This window comes from Bos indicus x Bos taurus, chromosome 16 (assembly GCF_003369695.1).
Source record: "Bos indicus x Bos taurus breed Angus x Brahman F1 hybrid chromosome 16, Bos_hybrid_MaternalHap_v2.0, whole genome shotgun sequence".
In the NCBI taxonomy this organism is placed as follows: Eukaryota; Metazoa; Chordata; class Mammalia; order Artiodactyla; family Bovidae; genus Bos; species Bos indicus x Bos taurus.
In genome coordinates, this window is record NC_040091.1 from 25,481,663 (window position 1) to 25,501,639 (window position 19,977).

The 19,977-nt window shown below is 38.5% G+C and overlaps 1 protein-coding gene across 5 annotated transcripts in view; it reads left to right on the forward strand.

Moving 5' to 3' along the window:
* MIA3 (MIA SH3 domain ER export factor 3) overlaps nucleotides 1-19,379 on the forward strand; it is a 59,783-nt gene extending 40,404 nt beyond the window's left edge. For 2 of the 5 annotated variants that reach the window (XM_027564501.1, XM_027564504.1), the window contains 21 exons: nucleotides 653-741; nucleotides 992-1,069; nucleotides 1,153-1,263; nucleotides 2,284-2,355; nucleotides 2,534-2,638; nucleotides 3,321-3,443; nucleotides 3,554-3,665; nucleotides 4,841-4,896; nucleotides 5,200-5,290; nucleotides 5,439-5,577; nucleotides 11,751-11,852; nucleotides 12,514-12,574; nucleotides 12,686-12,721; nucleotides 12,797-12,864; nucleotides 12,985-13,085; nucleotides 13,250-13,387; nucleotides 14,135-14,203; nucleotides 14,328-14,407; nucleotides 14,545-14,616; nucleotides 16,136-16,286; nucleotides 17,283-19,379. In XM_027564501.1, the coding sequence (XP_027420302.1) occupies nucleotides 653-741; nucleotides 992-1,069; nucleotides 1,153-1,263; nucleotides 2,284-2,355; nucleotides 2,534-2,638; nucleotides 3,321-3,443; nucleotides 3,554-3,665; nucleotides 4,841-4,896; nucleotides 5,200-5,290; nucleotides 5,439-5,577; nucleotides 11,751-11,852; nucleotides 12,514-12,574; nucleotides 12,686-12,721; nucleotides 12,797-12,864; nucleotides 12,985-13,085; nucleotides 13,250-13,387; nucleotides 14,135-14,203; nucleotides 14,328-14,407; nucleotides 14,545-14,616; nucleotides 16,136-16,286; nucleotides 17,283-17,596 (2,168 nt within the window). In that variant the 3' untranslated portion in view covers nucleotides 17,597-19,379. The remainder of the gene's footprint in view (nucleotides 1-652; nucleotides 742-991; nucleotides 1,070-1,152; nucleotides 1,264-2,283; nucleotides 2,356-2,533; nucleotides 2,639-3,320; nucleotides 3,444-3,553; nucleotides 3,666-4,840; nucleotides 4,897-5,199; nucleotides 5,291-5,438; nucleotides 5,578-11,750; nucleotides 11,853-12,513; nucleotides 12,575-12,685; nucleotides 12,722-12,796; nucleotides 12,865-12,984; nucleotides 13,086-13,249; nucleotides 13,388-14,134; nucleotides 14,204-14,327; nucleotides 14,408-14,544; nucleotides 14,617-16,135; nucleotides 16,287-17,282) is intronic. The other 3 variants (XM_027564503.1, XM_027564502.1, XM_027564506.1) reach the window with 3 other exon arrangements.
* Nucleotides 19,380-19,977: the final 598 nt, after the last annotated feature.

A 19,977-nucleotide genomic window follows, 5' to 3' on the forward strand; every position in this document is an offset into this window, starting at 1 on the left:
TATGTAAGCTGAAAGTAGAAATGGTGACATCTGATCTCTGATTAATTCCTGAATATTTTACTAATCCTGGGTTGTATGCTTAGATGACAGAGTAGATGGTGACGCTAGTAGGTGAGAGGAGATGAGGTGGAACAAATTGAGTGTAGGGAGAAGATTCAGTTTGAGCAGACTGACTTTGGATGTTGATGTAATGCAATTTATTACCTGTGAACATGTTCCTGTGCTAATGATTAATTCAATACAGTAAATATTTAAGTAGATAATTTGAGGAATAGAGCTATGTCAGTATGCTTGCATTTTCTGTTTCTATTTTCAAATGAAATATATTTGAAGTGATCATATTTTCTGAGAAGAAAGATGTCCACGAAGGGGAAAGATACTGAGCTAAAACATTTTACTATGTTTCTTATCTTTGAAATAAATTTGAAGTGGAATCTCATTGAAATAAGGGTTATTATTATATTTTTCTTAAATTTTAGTAATATGTTTATACCCTTATTGCTATTAAACACAGATTTCTTTTTAAAAGCATAATAGTTCTGCTAAGTTCATTTACCTCAAAGTGCCAGATAACACGTCTTTGCTGCTAATACATTGGGTAATTCAGTTTTTAGTGATCATGATAATTTTATGGATTTCCCACCCTTTTTAGTCACTGAACAGCAAATTTCTGAGAAGTTGAAGAATATCATGAAAGAAAACGCAGAACTTGTACAAAAATTGTCAAGTTATGAGCAGAAGGTATTATTCTTTCATTTCCTCTCCCCCGCGTGGTTCTGTCTTGAGTTATTTCCTCCTGTCTTATAGTTCAGTTATTACAGTGTTCTTAAATCATATTTTTAAGTTTCATTATCTCCTACAAACCCTTCAAATATGAAGCAGTCATCATACATGTCTTACTGCTTTCTTCTCAGCGATCTCCTATTTGGAGATAAGTTTTGATAGCTCTGTAATTTATGTTTCTAAAGTTTGAATGCTTTATTTTATATAGATCAAGGAATCAAAGAAACATGTTCAAGAAACCAAGAAACAAAACATGATTCTTTCTGATGAAGCAATTAAATTTAAGGTAAAAATTTCTTCTTTTTGAGATTACATTCTAAAAACTAAAGAAAAATAATGAATGGTTGTTTTTAATCCATTTTTTGGTAGGATAAAATCAAGAGTCTTGAAGAAACTAATGAAATTCTGGGAGACACAGCTAAAAGTTTACGCGCTATGTTAGAGTCTGAGAGAGAACAGAATGCCAAGAATCAGGACTTGGTAAGAGTTTTGCTGTTAAGTGTTGCTATAATTTGGCTTTTGAACTATTTTGTAGGTTGGGTGAGATGAACTCTGCATTTTCCTGTGCTGTAACTAGAGTCATATTGAAAGTCAGGGAAGTGGAACCTACTTTTGTGCGTTTTTGTGGGATTTTCCCAAGTTACTATTTTTATGGGCCTAGAAAACATTTTTTGTCCTCTGCCCTGGGTAATTTTCACGTTGCTTGGCCCTGCCCTTTGAAACATGGAGAGCAACGAAGAAATAGTTGCCCCTTTGTGTGGTCTTAGTACCTTGTTTTATTTTTGCATGTTTTGTTTCTAAAAATAAACTTTAAATACTTGAACATTTTTCGAATTACATACAAAATGCAAAAATAATAGAGAATGTTCCCATATATTGCACACCCAGTTAAGCTTAATCACCTGACTGAGGTAGTATTTGACAGGTTTCTCTGCTATGAAATTAACCCTTTCGCCATCCTTTGCATAGTATACTCTTTGGAAGAAGGTTACTGTGCACAACCCACAGTTAAAGCATGAAGAGTTAGGCTCCATCTCCGTGACAAGGCAGAGTATCTTTGTAAATTTTAGAATTCTGTTTCTGAGATTTGGCTCTTCTCCCTCAAGTGCAGTCATTTTTAGTTTAGCAAGAGAAGTTTTAAGTGACTTTGGGATTTTTTTTCTTGACCACTAGGAAAATTCATTGATTTGAACTGGTCTAATCGATTTTTTTTTTTCATTTTCTTTGCTTTGACTTTTTTAATCCCATCATGTACCACATTATGTCATAACTAGGAAAGTTGTGAATGGTATGAAACGTTTATATCTTCAGTATTTTCTTTCCTCATGTTTCTACATTCTTGACTTTTCTCATAGGCCAAAATTGGATCGTTTGCTTTTACTCAGTACCTAGGGGATAGCACTGGGATGTGTTTTGTTAATGTTTCTTCCTTTTATCATATATCCCAGTGTTTCTACTGCAGTCCTAAAACATTTTTGTGCCCTTTTTTCCCCATTGCAGATATCAGAAAATAAGAAATCTATAGAGAAGTTAAAGGATGTTATCTCAGTGAATGCCTCAGAATTTTCAGAGGTAATGTTCTACAATTCCTGCAAGATAGTAATATGATATCTTAGTATTTTGAGGAGCAAACATTGATGTATGCTAGGAAATGCAAAAAACCAAAACCATATGAATTAATTGGGAAAGTGTAACTTTTTTGTGTGTTTTTCATTGGAATTACTGCACTAATAGCAGTGTTTTGCATTAGGTTCAAATTGCCCTTAATGAAGCTAAACTTAGTGAAGAGAAAGTGAAGTCTGAATGCCATCGGGTTCAAGAAGAAAATGCTAGACTTAAGAAGAAGAAAGAGCAGGTAAAGGAAAGTTAGCATCATAGATTAAACTAGAAAACCAAGTATTATTACTTCTTGGATATGTTTTTAAGAAAATGAAGTATGTATGCAGAATTCTATTTTTAGGTATGCAAAGTATAAACTGTGCTCCCCAGATTGAGTGCATGTATACATTCTCCATCTGTTCTGGGTCTTCTGTTTTATGCAATTCCCTGTAGCTATCAGAATGTTTAGTCTTTGTCTCATCCAGCACCAACCAGTTACTAACTTGAGTAGCCTCAAGGGGGCGAGGGATTTGTTTAGACCAAAGAATTAGGTATTTGTTACCCTCCTTTGAGGAGTTACTGCCTCTCTGACCAAGAGAAGGTTACATGATGTGGAGTCTGGACCTGGTAGGCAGTGAGCTATTGCCCTTCTGTTCCTACTGGAAGTGAGTTATTTGAACTGGTGGCAGTTTTCTGCAGGATGCAGTACACTAGACCGATGTCCCGACAGCTCTTAGGTTCTCACTGCAGTTCTGAGTGTTAGAGCCACTCTCTCCTCTCCTTTTACCAAAGCCATAGCTCATAGTGACAAGCCAGAGAGAAGCACTGTTTCTCTCTGTTTCGTTCATGTGGTCCCTGCTTCCCTGTCTCGTTCATGTGGTCCTGCTGCCTCCTCTGCAAACATAATGTTTGGAAATTCATGTATTTTAACTTTTCAGTTGCAGCAAGAAATCAAAGACTGGAGTAAATCACATGCTGAGCTCAGTGAGCAAATCAGATCATTTGAGAAGTCTCAGAAAGATCTAGAAGTAGCTCTCACTCACAAAGATGATAATATTAATGTGAGTTCATTTTCTTGAATACATGCTTAATTCTCATAAATTCTCATGAAATCTGTGCAGTTGAAATTGAGAGGCTGTTTCTAATAAATATCCTATTGCTTCTTTTCTAGGCTTTGACTAATTGCATCACACAGTTGAATCGGTTAGATTGTGAATCTGAATCTGAGGATCAAAATAAAGGAGGAAGTGAATCAGATGAATTAGCAAATGGAGAAGTGGGAGGTATGATTGGTTTCTGGGAGGTTGGACCTCTTTGTGCCTTCTTGTCTTTAAGTACACCAATGCTTTTTTCTGCAGACTGAATTTCCTATTAAGGGTTCCAGCTGTAGATGCCTGTCACTGAATTTGTACAGTCAGCCCTCCAAATCTGTGGGTTTGCATCTGCAGATTTAGCGAACTGCGTTTTGAAAATATTGGGAGGAGAAAAATTCCGTAAAGTTCCAAAAAGCAAAGTTTCAGTTTGCTTCATGCCAGCACCTGTTTACTTAGCATTTACATTGTATAAGGTATTATAAGTAACCTAGAGGTGAAATATGTGGGAGGGTCTGTGTCGGTTATGTTCAAAGGTTGCGCTATTTTATAAAAGTACTTGAGCATCCATAGGTTTTGGTTTCCTGTGGGGAGGTGTGGGGAAGGAAGTCCGGAGCCAATCTCTCGTGAACACTGAGGGCTACAGGGCTTTGTGCACTGGGCCGAGGTGGTTACTGGGTCGTAGTACAGCTAGGCATGTGGTAAACACTGACATGGCTTTCCCATTCCATTGAGAGCTGGGTATGTGCACTGGCGCCAGAGCAGCATCAGTCCTGTCTCACTGCTCTGCATCCTGAACATTCTTCAGTAGGAGAAACTTGTTTCTCAGCTTCATGTCTACTGTATCTGTAGCTCTGTGGTTTTAGGGCCGCAACCAGTTTTCAAAGTACTGCGCAGCAGGGAGCTGTAAACTAAGCAATGAGAGTGGAAGCTAAAGGGCAACAGTGTTTACTGATGAAGGAGGTATTTCTAGACACTGAATCCCGGGTTAATGTTGCCCAATTGGGAGTGTTTTAAACTATACCTGGTAGCAGGTTCCAGGGGAGAGGAGAGGAGGGAGTCTTTCTAAAGAAGATATTTGACTGGGAGCGGGTGGGTCCAAGAGAGAAGAAAAGCTATATTTCACATATTCCTTCCTGCTCAAGAACTGCATGGATGTTTTTACTGTACAGACTGGGAATTCATTAATTTTTTCAATCTAACTTTGCAAATCTCTTGGAAGTCAAATAGCCTAATCCAGTTCTTTTGGTTAGTTTGTTTTTTCTTTGAATGTTTGAACATGGTAATTGTTTGGGGGAAATCAAGGACATATAGTTAAACAGTAAGGAAGGAAAGAGCAATGAAATCCTTTTTTTTTCTTTTTTTAGGTGACCGGAGTGAGAAGGTGAAAAATCAGATTAAGCAGATGATGGACGTTTCTCGGGTATAATCCTTTTTATAGAGTACTGTAATCCCCTGGAGAAAGAAATGGCAACCCACTCCAGTATTCTTGCCTCAGAAATCCCACAGACAGGGGAACCTGGCAGGTTGCAGTCCATGGGGTCGCAGGAGTCAGACATGACTAAGTGACTAAAGCACCAGCACTATAAGTGCATGTGATAGTAATGTTCTTACTAGTAAGAATATTGAGAATTAGAGTATTTATTATTAAGAATAGTAAATATAAGACTATTTACTATCAAGAATTCTTACTTTTAAGAATATTTTTCTCTTCTGCAATTTTTAGACACAGACTGCAATATCAGTAGTTGAAGAGGATCTGAAACTTTTACAGTGTAAACTCAGAGCCTCCATGTCCACTAAGTGTAACCTGGAAGGTAGGTTGCTTCTTAAAAAATTGCTGTTGGAAAAATAAAGAATGACTTCCTCTTTCCATATTTTTCACCCCCTTTAATACTGCCCCCGTCAACGAGTTCTCCGTTTCTTGTGCACACACACAAAACTAAGATATTTTATCCCCTGTAGACCAAATAAAGAAATTAGAAGAGGATCGCAGCTCACTTCAGTCTGCCAAAACTGTGCTGGAAGATGAATGCAAAACACTGAGGCAGAAAGTAGAGATTCTAAATGAACTCTATCAGCAGAAGGAGATGGCTCTACAAAAGTAAGATTATGGTGCTTCATTGTTAACCATATTGTCATCTAACTAAATGCATGTACTACTGTAGATAATCTTGTCTTTTTTAAAGATTGTTTATTGTATTTTCTATCTATACTTAGTATAGATAAAGGCTTCTTCCTTTTCTACCCTGTTTCCCATAACTTGCATTTTTTTTCCATTTTGACTAATTGTCAGAAATTATTGCCTGTAATTTACCTGAAGGGTGGTAGTTATTGGTACTAACAGTTGCTGTTCTGAAAGTGCTTCTTTGATAATCTGCACCCTTCTGCAGCTCCACCGCTCATTCCAGTGTTCTTTGTTGTTGTCACTTACATCCTTCTTATTTGTCTTACATTTGTTCTAGTTCTTATAGCCTTTAAAAATCCTGAGGGATTTATAAGACATGATTTTTGGTAGAATCATTATACTTTAAAAAGAATATTTAGTTACTGACAATATTGTAAGTTTTTGAACTTAATACGGTAAAATATTCAGAGTATACATATATAATACGTAAATATGGCAAGGTTATTGGGAGTTTTAAATTTAGAAATACCTGTTTGGTGTATTTAGGTATTAATCTTTTGAAATAGACATCTCAAATTAGGAGTTAGGTATCTTTTGAAAGATATACTTTTGTAGTTCATTTAAAATTTTCTTCACAAAAATACCTGAACTCTGTATACAAGTAGCTTATTGGTGGCAGTTGCTATTTGTGTTTGTTCCTGTAGTTCACTCTTTGGTGTTTATAGCAGTCTGTGAGAAAGCTTCTTTTGCTAAGGAAATTTAATCTTTTCCAAATGCTTTGGTTGCTATTGCCAGATGCTGTTAAACATTGAAACCATACCACTGACTTTTTCTCTTAATTCTTTGCTCACCAAGAAATCAATTTAGATTTTCCAAGTTTTATTCAGGCCAGCTCTAAGTACCTGGTTTGCTTTTTCAGTTCAGTTCAGTCTCTCAGTCATGTCCGACTCTTTGCGACCCCATGAACCACAGCACGCCAGGCCTCCCTGTCCGTCACCAACTCCCGGAGCCCACACAAACCCATGTCCATCGAGTCGGTGATGCCATCCAACTATCTCATCCTCTGTCATCCCGTTCTCCTCCAGCCCTCAATCTTTCCCAGCATCAGAGTCTTTTCAAATGAGTCAGCTCTTTGCATCAGGTGGCCAAAGTATTGGAGTTTGAGCTTCAACATCAGTCCTCCCAATGAACACCCAGGACTGATATCCTTTAGGATGGACTGGTTGGATCTCCTTGCAGTCCAAGGGACTCTCAAGAGTCTTCAACACCACAGTTCAAAAGCATCAATTCTTTGGTGCTCAGCTTTCCTTATAGTCCAACTCTCACATCCATACATGACCACTGGAAAAACCATAGCTTTGACTAGACGGACCTTTGTTGGCAAAGTAATATTTCTGCTTTTTAATATGCTGTCTGCTGCTGCTAAGTCACTTCAGTCGTGTCCGACTCTGTGCGACCCCATAGATGGCAGCCCGCCAGGCTCCCCTGTCCCTGGGATTCCCCAGGCAAGAACACTGGAGTGGATTGCCATTTCCTTCTCCAATGCATGAAAGTGAAAAGTGAAAGTGAAGTCACTCAGTCGTGTCCAACTCTTAGTGACCCCACGGACTGCAGCCCACCAGGCTCCTCCATCCATGGGGTTTTCCAGGCAAGAGTACTGGAGTAGGGTGCCATTGCCTTCTCCGAATATGCTGTCTAGGTTGGTCATAACTTGCCTTACAAGGAGTAAGCGTTTTTTAATTTCATGGCTGCAATCACCATCTGCAGTGATTTTGGAGCCCCCAAAAATAAAGTCTGACACTGTTTCCACTGTTTCCCCATCTATTTGCCATGAAGTGATGGGACCAGATGCCATGATCTTCATTTTCTGAATGTTGAGCTTTAAGCCAACTTTTTCACTCTCCACTTTCACTTTCATCAAGAGGCTTTTTAGTTCCTCTTCACTTTCTGCCATAAGGGTGGTGTCATCTGCATATCTGAAGTTATTGATATTTCTCCTGGCAATCTTGATTCCAGCTTGTGCTTCAACCAGCCCAGCATTTCTCATGATGTACTCTGCATATAAGTTAAATAAGCAGGGTGACAATATACAGCCTTGACGTTCTGTCTTTCCTATTTGGATGTTGTTCCATGTCCAGTTGTAACTGTTTGCTTTAGACAAATATTTCTCATTTCGTTATTATTATTTTTTAAAAAGCACTTCTCTGACACTGGTAGTCATTTGAATTACCTGAATGGCAGTTGCCTTTATGATACATAAAGTCAGTACGATACGGCACTCTCCAGCATCCACTCAGTCACATGTCAGGGCACACACTGCACTCCATCCGCAAAGCCATTGTGTGTGCTCAAACTCGAATCATCTCTTCTGCCACCCCTTACCTTAACTAGTCACCTGTCTCCAGTTTCTCTTTCTTATACCTCTTCCAAAGTCTACAGCTGCTGGAACAAACTTCCCAAACTATGAGTCCTTTTATGTTGTCACGTGCTTAAAATCTGTCAAGGAGGCTCTGTTCCTTCAGGATCAATTTTGAACTCTCCAGCAGGCGCACAGGGCACTGCCCCTCTGTGATCCTGGGCGGCCTCTCCAGGTGCGTTTCCTGCGACTCCTGATGCTGCCTTAGCAGCCTGACCACGGTTTCTTCATGCCACTCTGAGCTTCTTTGTCATTACACATACTGCCTTTCTGCAGTAAAAATGTCCTTTTACTTTATTTCCACCTGGCAATCTCCTGCCTGTTCAAATGGTTATGTGCCTTAAAATCTTTTCTAGAGTAAGTTGTGACGGAAGTAGGTGACTACTCAGAGTACTCATTTTTCCCTTATAATGTAATTTCTTCTTTTTCCTTATAATGTCATTCTTAATTATAATGTATTTAAACCTGTTAAGGTTTAAATCTGCATATTGATATTTTCTTTGTATTTGGTGGCCTGTTCTGTGTTCTTTTTTCTGTTTCTTCTTTGTGTCTTTTAGGTTGTTTGAATATTTTTCAGAATTCTGCTTTTCCCCTGTGTAAGCTAGGTAGTTATTGGTTGCTTTAATTGTCTTCATGTAATGACTCTAAAGACGACAGCATGCATCCTGGACTTACTAAATTAATAGACATCCTGACTTAGATGCTCCTGCATTTTAATTCTTTGTATATTTGAACTCCACAAGTTGTTTTTATTGTCCACTATAGTGCTTTCCAGCCGGTAGTCACTTAATTTACAGGCATACCTCATTTATTGCATTTTGCTTTATCGTGCTTTGCAGATACTACATTTCTTAGAAATTGAAGGTTTGTGGCAACCGTGAGTCAAGCAAGTCTGTCAGTACCATTTTTTTCAACAGCATTTGCTTACTTCATGTCTCTGTGTCATATTTTGGTAATTCTAACAGTATTTCAGACTTTTTCATTATTACTATATTTGCTGTGGTGATCTGTGATCAGTGATCTTTCATGTTACTATTACAAAATGATCATAAAGGCTCAGATGATGGTTACGTATTTTAGCAGTAAAGTGTTCAGTAGTTAAGGCTTGTATGTGGTTTTCAGACACGATGCTGTTGCACTACTTACAGTACGGTGTAAACAGAACTTCCATATGCATTGGGAGACTAAAACAGTTCCAAAAGCCCCTTTCTTTCTTTGCTGTATTGTGGTGGTCTGGGACTGAACCTGTAGTATCTCTGAGGTCTGCTGGTAGTTCTTCCTTCTCCCCTGCACCTTCGGTGTCTCTCATTTGGAATCCCTTTCATTCTACTTGAAGAACATCCTTTAGTGACAGATGTGGCCAGTTTATCTTTGTGTGACTACATCTTTATTTTGACTCCTTTTTTTCAGGATCTTCTGCTGGCTCTGGGATATTTGAAGTCACTTAATTCCAACACTTTAAAGATAAGCAGTTTCTTCCTGGTTTTAAAGTTGCTTCACGGATCTAGTATCACTCTCATTTTCCCTGTTCCCTTGCCTTTGTGGTCTTTGTTATTTTGGTTTTTCAGCAGTTTTATTAGGAGCTGCCTAGGTATGGGTGTTTTTGGTTTTCAGTTCTCTTCTCCTTCCACCCCACCCCCCCACCCCCAATCTGTTTTGCATTTATGCTGTTTGAGGTCATTGACACCTGCTGAATTTTTGGGTTTTTAATCCACATATTAATTGTCTCATTCTTCTCTGAGATTCCATTTAAATCTTTTAAAATTACTTCCCCCTGTGTCTCCTACATTGTCATCTGTATTTGCTTCATTCTGTATGTTTTTTTCTGACCTATCTTCCAGTGTGCTGGCATCTCACTTCAGTTATCAAATCTGCTACTAAAATCATTCATTGAGTTCTTAACATCAGTTACTGTGTTTTAGTTTTATATTTCTAATCCTTTGCTGAAATTTGTAATCTTTACTTCCTTGAATATATAAGGCACAGTTATTTTCAAGCCTGTGTGATAATTCCATTATGTGGATCCTCAATGAGTCATTTCTGTTGTCTTTCAGATTTTAATCACAGTGTCTTGTGGGGTGCCTAGGCATTTTTGATTGAGTGGTGCACACTGTAGAAGGAATTGGAGGCCTAAGATGGTGTTATTTTCCTAAAGGAAAAAAACAGTTGGTTTCTAGCAGGTGGCCATTACTTTAATCCAGTCAGCAATAAAGATCAGAGATGACTTAGTTCCTTCAAAGGACACTGCATTGTTTGTTTGGTACTCCAAGTACACAATTCTTTCTAGTGTCAACATAACCCAAGGCTTTTACTAGGATGCCCCTTGTTGGAACCCCTTAGCTCTGCTTTGTTTTCTGTGCCCCCAGGAATCTGTTGAACTCTGTTCAGCCTCCTCATATCTCTTCATTGTCTTCAGTGCATGGGTCAGCCTAGGGGAAAAGTAACTTCAGATGGCAAGCTTACTTGTAATTCTGAGATTCCTTTTTTTATTGGATTGTGACCTCATGTATTAGCTTGATGCCTTCAAGCATGTTGTTTATATTTTTGTCTAATGTTTTGTCTAATGTTCTATTTGTCTAATGTTTTTAATGTTCTCACACTAAGTCATTCAATTCCTGGAAGGAAAATTGTCTGTGATCTTTCTTCAAGACCCAGTTTTCTCACATCTCTTCCTGTGCCAGAGTTAGAGGATTGTTCTGTGGTTAAGTGCGCTGCGAAACTGCATTCAACAGTGCACTCTGTTAGTACAGGGAGAGTACTTCACGCATATTGTTATCTTTAGCATCTTACTAGGTAACCAGTATATTTTAGCCCTTCATAAGACACTTGCTGAAATATTGAATGGACAGTTACAAAAGAATATATCTCTTTTTCTCTGTGATTACTGTTTTTACTGTGTTTTTTCTGATTATGCTTCTGATTCATAGAAACTAAGTTTCAAGTTTCTTTTGAATCAGAACTATAGTCAAAGTACTAGAAAGGTAAAAAAAAGCATTTTAAAACCATTATCACATGTTGCTACCATTAAAATTTCTGTTATAGTATATTAATATCTTGAACTTGAAAGTTAAAACCAGTTTCTGTAGATGATACTCTGATTATGGGATAGTTTAGATTCTTTTTCTATCCAATAGGCACTGCCAATTCTAAGATTTTCCTCTTTCCTCTAATCATAGTTCCATTGACATACACAGTAGAAGTTCCACATCTGAAGTGTGGAAGTGTTCTATGGTTAATTGCACAATTGGAAGACTTTCTAAAAGGCTTTTGAGGACTAATTATCATGGTGCCAGTCTGGATTGAAAAATAGTCCTTCCAAGATTGAAATAAGAGAAGTAATTACAGGCCTTTCCATGGTAGAAATAAGAGCCGTAATTATCCCCTGCTCTATCCTAGTAAGCTTGATTGTGTTAGGTTGATCAGCCCTGGCTCTCCATATTGAAGTAAAATGAGCTCTCATTGTCTCGAACACAAGAAACTTGCCCATGGGATGCAGCATTTTTTTCCATTTGTTTGTTTCATTTATTAGTGAGTAGAGAATTGTGAAAAGTTAAAAAATGCAAGTGTTGCCAACAGGCAGAGTGATTTTTATCCCTAAGTGGCAGGTTTGAATTCCTTCCTATGACTTTGTATGAATAGGTTTTGGAAAGGATGGAAAGTAACCTAGAGACATTTAGACAGAATGCTGGGAAAAAAGAGAAGCACCTTCATTTGACAACTGATTTTATCTTAGGAAATTGAGTCAAGAAGAGTATGAGCGGCAAGAAAGAGAGCAGCGGCTGTCAGCTGCAGATGAAAAGGCGGTTTTGGCGGCAGAGGAAGTGAAAACTTACAAGTGAGTTCAGATTCTGAGAAGGGTGTCAGTGGCTGATGAAACTACTGTAGGCATTTTTTCAAAACAAAACTGTTTTACACTGTGTAGAACAAAAATAGCACCAAAGCAGAAATAAATGGTCAAAACATTTAATTAACATGAGAAAACATAAATTTTAAGTTAACAAAGGAAAAAATGTTAAATTAACAGAAATTTCCTTACACCCAATACTAGCAAGACTGAGGAAGCTTGGTTCATGCCAGCAGTTCTGAGTGGTTTTATATATTGGCGAAATCTTTTTTGGAAGGCAGTTTGCTGTATGATGTATCTAAAAATCATTAAAATGATAGTAGTCATAGCTCTGGAAAATTTCCTATGGATATAATTAAAAGGAGATACAGCTTTCTGGAGAAAGATTTATAGCAGGATTGTTTGAGAACATATGAAGAGCAGTTAAGGAAATTATAATGTACCAATTCAGAATCTCCAGCTCTTAAATAATAAAGAAGGAAATTATGTGGTATTAGTTTTAATCACAATATGCTCCTATAACCAGGAAAAATGTGTTTTTGTATGTATGGGTAATGTCTGAAAGGGTACAGTTGTTAAAGGGAACATGGTAAGATTGTGTAAAATTTTATGCAGTTGCGCTTTAAATAATAAAAGGAAGTTTAACCCTTAGGCGGAGAATTGAAGAAATGGAGGATGAACTACAGAAAACAGAGCGCTCATTTAAAAACCAGGTAAATTATACTGCCCTACAGGGCAGAATTCTTTGCTATCTGATACAGATTATTAAAATAGCTATTATACAGAATCCTTGAACATATTTTTTGATGGGTTGTCTTTTTCAGATTGCTACTCATGAGAAGAAAGCTCACGATAACTGGGTAAGATTTTTTTTTTCTTTTCTTTATTTTATGTGGTCTATCACAGCTTATTCTGGATTTTTTTCCTCCCAATAGCTCAAAGCTCGTGCTGCAGAAAGAGCTATAGCTGAAGAGAAGAGAGAAGCTGCCAACTTGAGACATAAGTATGTGTTTTTAAAACTTATATTTTCAGGGTGTTTTAAGAGTTTTTAAAGGCTGTGCCATGATATCCAGTAAGGAATTTTCTATTTCATATTTAAGTCTATTCTTTCTTTATATTCAAGATTATTGGAACTAACCCAAAAGATGGCAATGATGCAAGAAGAACCTGTGATTGTAAAACCAATGCCAGGAAGACCCAACACACAAAACCCTCCACGGAGAGGTAGGGAGTACTTTTAAATGGCAGCAGTCTATATTTTGGTGAAAAATGTGTTTTAAGTTACTTTTTATTTCTGTAACATGTGTGTAAATTTATGATGCCCTAGAAATAATCCCAAGTACTAAAGAAAAAAAGTTAAAATGCAAACTCCTCCTCATTGTCTGCAGGTCCCCTGAGCCAGAATGGCTCTTTTGGCCCATCTCCTGTGAGCGGTGGAGAATGCTCCCCACCGCTGACGGCAGACCCGCCCGCAAGACCTCTGTCTGCTACGCTTAATCGAAGAGAGATGCCTCGAAGTGAATTTGGTGAGCATTGCCATGTTACCTTGTGGTAAACTGTTTCAAGAGTTCTTTCCTTCTTTGAGAATTCTGTTGCTAATGTAAGCAACAGTTGAGAATTTGGGTCTGTCCAATATAGAGAAGGATTAATTAGTCTTGGTGAGTAAATAGTCTACTTTAGATCTGCTTTAGAACAAAAAGCGTTTATTTACTATTATGATACTATTGTATTTATTATATGTGAACATATATGTAAACAAATATAAACATTTATATATAGTGTATATAAAAATATCATTGATTATTGTTTCTTTTCAGGTTTTTGTTGTGAAGTATAAACCTTTATCTTTAAATTTCTGTTGAGTTCCTCTCTTGAGTATTATAAAAGTAGCCTTAAACTTTATAGTTAATGCAGTGTACATATACTACTCATTACTTTAATATGAAATGCTATTTAAGTCTAGTTCTAATCATAAATGTGTTTATACTTGTTAAGATACAGAAGTCAGATTACATATAGACAGAAAGGTCTAAACAGTTGCCGGCGGCCTGAACTACCTGACTGTGCTGGTGCTATTAGCGTGCAGGTCTTTCAGTCCCACATAGGTCTTGTTTTAATTCTATAGGTTTGTGCATAAACTGTAAGTGATTTCTCCTCATATGTATTGGGAGATCCGTTTAAAATTTTGCTTTAGGTAGAACTGAACCCTGACCTGTCCACAATTGGTTTATTCTGAAAAATTCATGCAAGGGCTCTGTTACCTCTCTCTCAAGGATCAGTGGATGGGCCTCTCCCTCGACCTCGATGGGCCTCTGAGGCATCTGGGAAACCCTCTGCCTCTGGTAAGGGACCTGAGTGTGTTCACAGAGTCTCAGATTGTGGAGGAAGTGGGCGAAGGCCTTTGTAGTCCTCAGAGCGCGTATACAAGTCAGAACAAGCCTAAGTCTGCTCTCTGGCTTCCCACAGATCCAGAATCCGGCGCTGCTCCCACAGTGAACAGCAGCTCCAGAAGCTCTTCGCCCTCTAAGGTGATGGATGAGGGCAAGGTAAAATCTGCGGTCATTTTGAATTGTTATTAGGTATTTCCGGACACATGTAACTTTTTCTACAACATCCTCTCTTTGCCTTATCCATTTCCCTTTTATGTGTCTATATGTACCATCTCATTTATTTTTTGAAAAAGCAAACTGTTCCCCAAGAGCCTGAAGGCCCTTCAGTTCCCAGCATTCCTTCTTTGGCTGAGCATCCAGTATCAGTAAGTACTTAGAGGTTGAGAGCAACACTGCATTTTCTACTTGGTGTATTTCTAGAAAAGTTCCAAGGAGCATGACGCTAATCTGCTTTGCTTAAAATTGCATGGCGATACTGACCTTATGACCTTGAAGTGTTTCTGGGTCGCTGAAGTCTGGTTGGTTGGTTTTTACTCCTTTTTCCTGTTTTGGTTAAGTGATTAATCTCTTTAGAGCATCTATTGTAAATAACCTTAAAAAAATGTGAAAAAGTCATCACTCCAACGCTATACGGTATGTGCTTCAATGATGAGAGCTCTAAGGCAAATCAGTTCATTATGTATTACATAAATTCATCATATTTGGAAGTATGCTATTTAAGAATATCTCCAGTAGTACACTAGGCAAACCCTGTGCCGTATTGTGAATAATCTGAAATTACAGATTGGTAACAGAGGTTGATTGCTGTAAGTGAAATACTGAATAGTGGAAATCTTTAATTACCCATTATGCCATTTCCCAGCAGCAGCCTTAAATTATGTTCACATAAGGGTCTTCTCTTGCAACTTGCATAGCTGTGACAGCTAGTGAGTCCTATGATTATACCTCAGAGCGCTTTACTGTGTTGAAATCAAGATACATATTTTCATTATTGAGAATTTCCAACCCAGTTTCCCATAGGGAAGTACAGGTTAGTATTTTGTAGTACAAAGGATGATGTTGCTGGAGAATGAGGGTGGCTGTTAGAGCTGTGCCTGCTGAACTCGTATAATATAGCACTGTCTCTGTGTGGAACTCCTTCGACTTCCAGGGCAGGACTCTAGGACACATTGCTTGAGAGCTCTTTTTATCCCAGGGCAACCTGGAGAAGACCCAAGACCCCTTTGGAGTGGCAGACTTCAGAAAGAGTGGAGCTTCCTTTGACAGAAGGGAGGCAGAGGAGGACCAGTGCAGGCTTGGAGTCAGACCCCCTGTAGTGAATTCTAACTCAGCCTCTTTATATGCTGTGTGACCTTCAGCAAATATCTAATACTCTTCTGTGCTGCTTTTCCCTCATGTTTAAAACAAGATGACATCTTATAACATAGGAAAGGAAATTGAAGGTACTCTGAATAGTAGCTTTTATTACATGTGTGTGAAAATTGATTTTTTTCCTTATTGTTCTTTCCGTTCTTAATATGGAAAAAGGAGCTCTTGTGGTGATAAGAGGGAGGGGCTGCCCTAGACACAGGTTATAGTGTGTGTGGTATGGTGAATTTTTCAGTTGGGAATTGCCTCTGTTAATATCCTTTGACAGTCCTCTTGCTTCCTGTTTGCACATACAAGCAATAATATGATTACGGTGAAAGGGTTCCTTCCTCTGACATTCTCTTAACCTGCCTGAGCTCTCAGGGGGATGGAGAGGAGGGGTGGAGTTCTGTTGCACTAGTTGGCTCTTTGGACAAGTGTCTGACATCTGCTCAGTGGGTTTTAGCTCTTATGGTGTTGGTGCTTTTATCTATTATATCCAGGTAATTCACAACTTTCATTACTTCTGCTTTGCAGGTTAGTATGGCTGCAAAAGGGCCCCCTCCCTTTCCAGGGACACCCCTCATGAGCTCCCCTGTGGGAGGCCCTCTACTGCCACCCATCCGATATGGACCACCTCCTCAACTCTGTGGGCCTTTCGGACCTCGGCCACTCCCTCCACCCTTTGGTATGATGACTGAATGGTAGTAATGGGCTTGTAAAGTGTGTTCATCTTTTCATTCTAGTCCCTAGTAAAATGTTAACAGTTGCTGTCGCAGGGCTGTGCAATGAAAGGGTAAAGCTGGCTGATACATTTGAACTTTTCCACCAGTTTCTTAGGACTCAAGGGGTGTTGCATCATCTCCCTATACTGAGATGCACAGGAGGAATCTCTTGTAGACAGGGAAAAGGGGGACTGTTCATAGAAAGTCAGAAATACTACTTCTGCTATGTTGCTTGAACATCTCTGGCTTTGTACTAGGCTCTGTAGTGGATAGAATTAACTGTCCTAACTCCATGAGCTTAAGGGATCCTGTAGGACACACATACATACATTATACAACATAAAACTTATAATCACCATAATAGAAGCATAAGCAATGGGTCACAGAGTATAAAAGGAAAGATGAAGCCATCACTACCCACCTTGGGAATAAATAGGAAGGAAGTGTTGAAGGTAGAATGTAACAGCTAATAGGTCGAAAGTTGCTGAATTCAACTAGGTGGAGCTGGCAGGCCTTTCCCAGCAGGGCAGACACCTTGATTTTGATGGCATGTGTAGGTCCATGCTGAGCTCCTGTGTGCATTTTTAATTGACACAGTTAACTATGGGATTTCCTTTATCAAAATTTACTTACAGTGAAACCCTTATTTCTGTCATCTTGGTATGATGCATAGTATTTCTGAGTACAAATCAAGCTCTTACAAGATACAGACAGCAGAATTGTATAGTTGAAAAAACCACCAGCTAGGTAGAGCGATATTGAAGTCCAGCCTCTGTTGCTTTGTGACTGGCTGGCCACAGGCATGTAACTTAAACTTGCTGAGCCTGTTTGCCTCATCAGTAAAGTCGGGAGCCACCACCTGACTTCCAGGGGTATAAGAAATTGATTAACATACCGGGAACTGTCTAAATTTAAGTGTGTTCGTATGTATTTACATGACTTAATTTTAATTTTTTCAGGTCCTGGTATGCGTCCACCGCTAGGCTTAAGAGAATATGCACCAGTTGTTCCCCCGGGAAAACGGGACCTGCCTCTCGACCCTCGAGAATTTTTACCACCAGGACATGCACCTTTTAGACCTTTAGGCTCTCTTGGCCCAAGAGAGTACTTTTTTCCTGGTACCCGATTACCACCCCCCAATCATGGGCCCCAGGATTATCCACCTTCCTCTGCTGCAAGAGACTTACCGCCCTCCGGCTCCAGAGATGAGCCCCCGCCTGCCTCTCAGGGCGCTAGCCAGGACTGCTCACCGGCTTTAAAACAGAGCCCATAACTGACCTTGGACATTCAGTCTGAGAGAAAGTAGACTGTGCACTATTCGTTACAGTTAAGGTTTTCATTGGCTTCAAAATCCAAAAGCTGATTTTAAAAGGTTTGTTTTTAAATCTAAGCTGCCCTGGCAGTGTGCATTTTTGAGCCAAACAATTAAAAAATTATCATTTCCCCCCTAAAATAAAAAACCATCTTGTAAGCTGGAGCCTCCTTACAACTTTGAAATGTGCAATAAAAAAATACCTGTGTTTTAGTTCATGTAGCATATGTTACTGCTAAATGATTTAGAATGTTGTGAAAAGTATGAACATTTCCTGTGGAAATGCTATAAGACCATGTATTTCCATTTATTATCCTATTTTTAGTGTACACCAGTTGAATATAGAGCAATGGTATTTATAAGCTTGATTTTTAAAAAATATCTGGTCGCAAAGGCTGTTACGCTAAAAATGTTTACTTAAAGATCACTAAAATTTTATCTCCCCTCTTGCTTAAGTTCTTTGTAGTAATAGTTCATAAAAATTTGGTTATTAACATTTCCCAAGTGTCTGTTGATTCATTGGATTGTTTTCTCCTGAGATCTATACCCTTTTGGAAACACGTAAGCTCAGGCTCCCAAAACTGAAGATGGTGACCTGGCAGCACGCTCCCTGGCCGCTGCTCAGGCGTTCAGCCTCAGAGTCACCGGGAAGCATCACCACTGAGGCCTGCCTTCTGCTTCAGAGATGCCACCAGGCCTGTTTGGACAGCAGGCACGTGTTTTCTCGTGACTCTGATTGGTTTTGACTCGAGTGGTTTTCTGAGTATGAGTTTACATGTAACAAGAGTTGTTTAACCTGATGTTCTGTTGCTTTTACTATTATTGTGTTAAGGGTGCGTAACAGAAAAATGAAAATGATATGTTGCGACCATAAAGTAAGAAAATTTCTTTTAAAAGATGTAGAGTTTATTATTTCTCCTATCCCTTGCCACTGGCTTTCAAGGAATATGGCAAAAAAAGACCAAAGCATGTATAATACTATGAGATGATTTAGGGTTATAAGCCTTGTAACAGGCCCTAGGTCAGCAACCATGGGCTGAACCCAGTTCTGTTTATTGACTGATACTGCTACAAAGTTAATATTTGAATCCTGGCACTTACATTTAAAAGCAAAAAGATCTGAGAATCGAGGAATACACCGTAATTACTACACTCATTACTATACAATGTCTTTTAAACACTATTTCTAAGTCCTAACTTATGACACTTCAGCTCTAGTAACTAAGCACATTTTAAGAATCAGATTTCATTAAATCAGAATTACAAAAGGTTTACATTCTTGTTCACAGCTAGATCATACTCTCCCATTCTCTCGAGTTCTATGTGATGAACCTAATATCTAGACCATGACTTGCCACCATTAAGAGTAATCCACCAAGAATACCTTTACAGTAAATTCTTCACTGTGAAACAAAAACCTTTTCTTAATACTAAAGTGAAAGGCCTTTGAAGGAAGACAAGTCTTCCAAAATTCATAATGAGTATATAAGAGGTTTTTCAGGAAAAGGAAATTCCATCTTTACATCCTATTTAATATCCAAAATAGAAATTTTAGGAGGAAAACTCAAGTTATTTTTAACCAGGAAAATAAATTAAGTCACAAATACAGCTTTTGAGTATATCAGTCTCTTCAGGACATGAAATAATGGTGAATAATAATTTCAGAACTTAATATTTTAATATAGATTATACCAGGAAGATAATAAAGTAGCAAAGGTACATTAAATCTATTTTAAAAATCAAATCTGGAGTCTTTTTTTTCTTTACCTCTAAAGCCTTTTTTGGTGTTCATTTTATATTTCATATTATTGAAAAATCAGTAAATTGTAGAGAAATTCTAAGTGTGGCCTGAGTGGCCCCAATCCTGCCAACACCGCTGCCTCCCAGAACCCTCTCTGTACCACTTCAGCACGGCCCAGGCAAGCTGCCAATGTAGAGAGGGTGTGGGGGTCATCATTCCTCAGCGACACCAGGCTTGGCCAATCTTGAAAATTACATCTAATTCAGAACTCACCTGCAGCTAACTGTTTTCTTGGCTTAGTTGCTAAAATAATCTTTTATGGAGCAGCAATATTTCAGCCGGAAAGTCTGCTATAGTAGTGGTTATTGTTCACTAGCTGATATTTTTTATTGAAAAGAATTTGTGGGATGTGGAGTATTCTGTGTCTACTGTGTCAATTCATTTTGTTACTCAGATCTGAATTACAGAGCTAAGCTAATCACTCTTCCATCTAAGCTTTTTGTTAATACTGATGAGAGGCATTTGTAGTTCATCTAAACCATACTTTTGTGAATGACAGCAGGTGTGACATAAACAATCACTGATATTCATGTCTTACGGT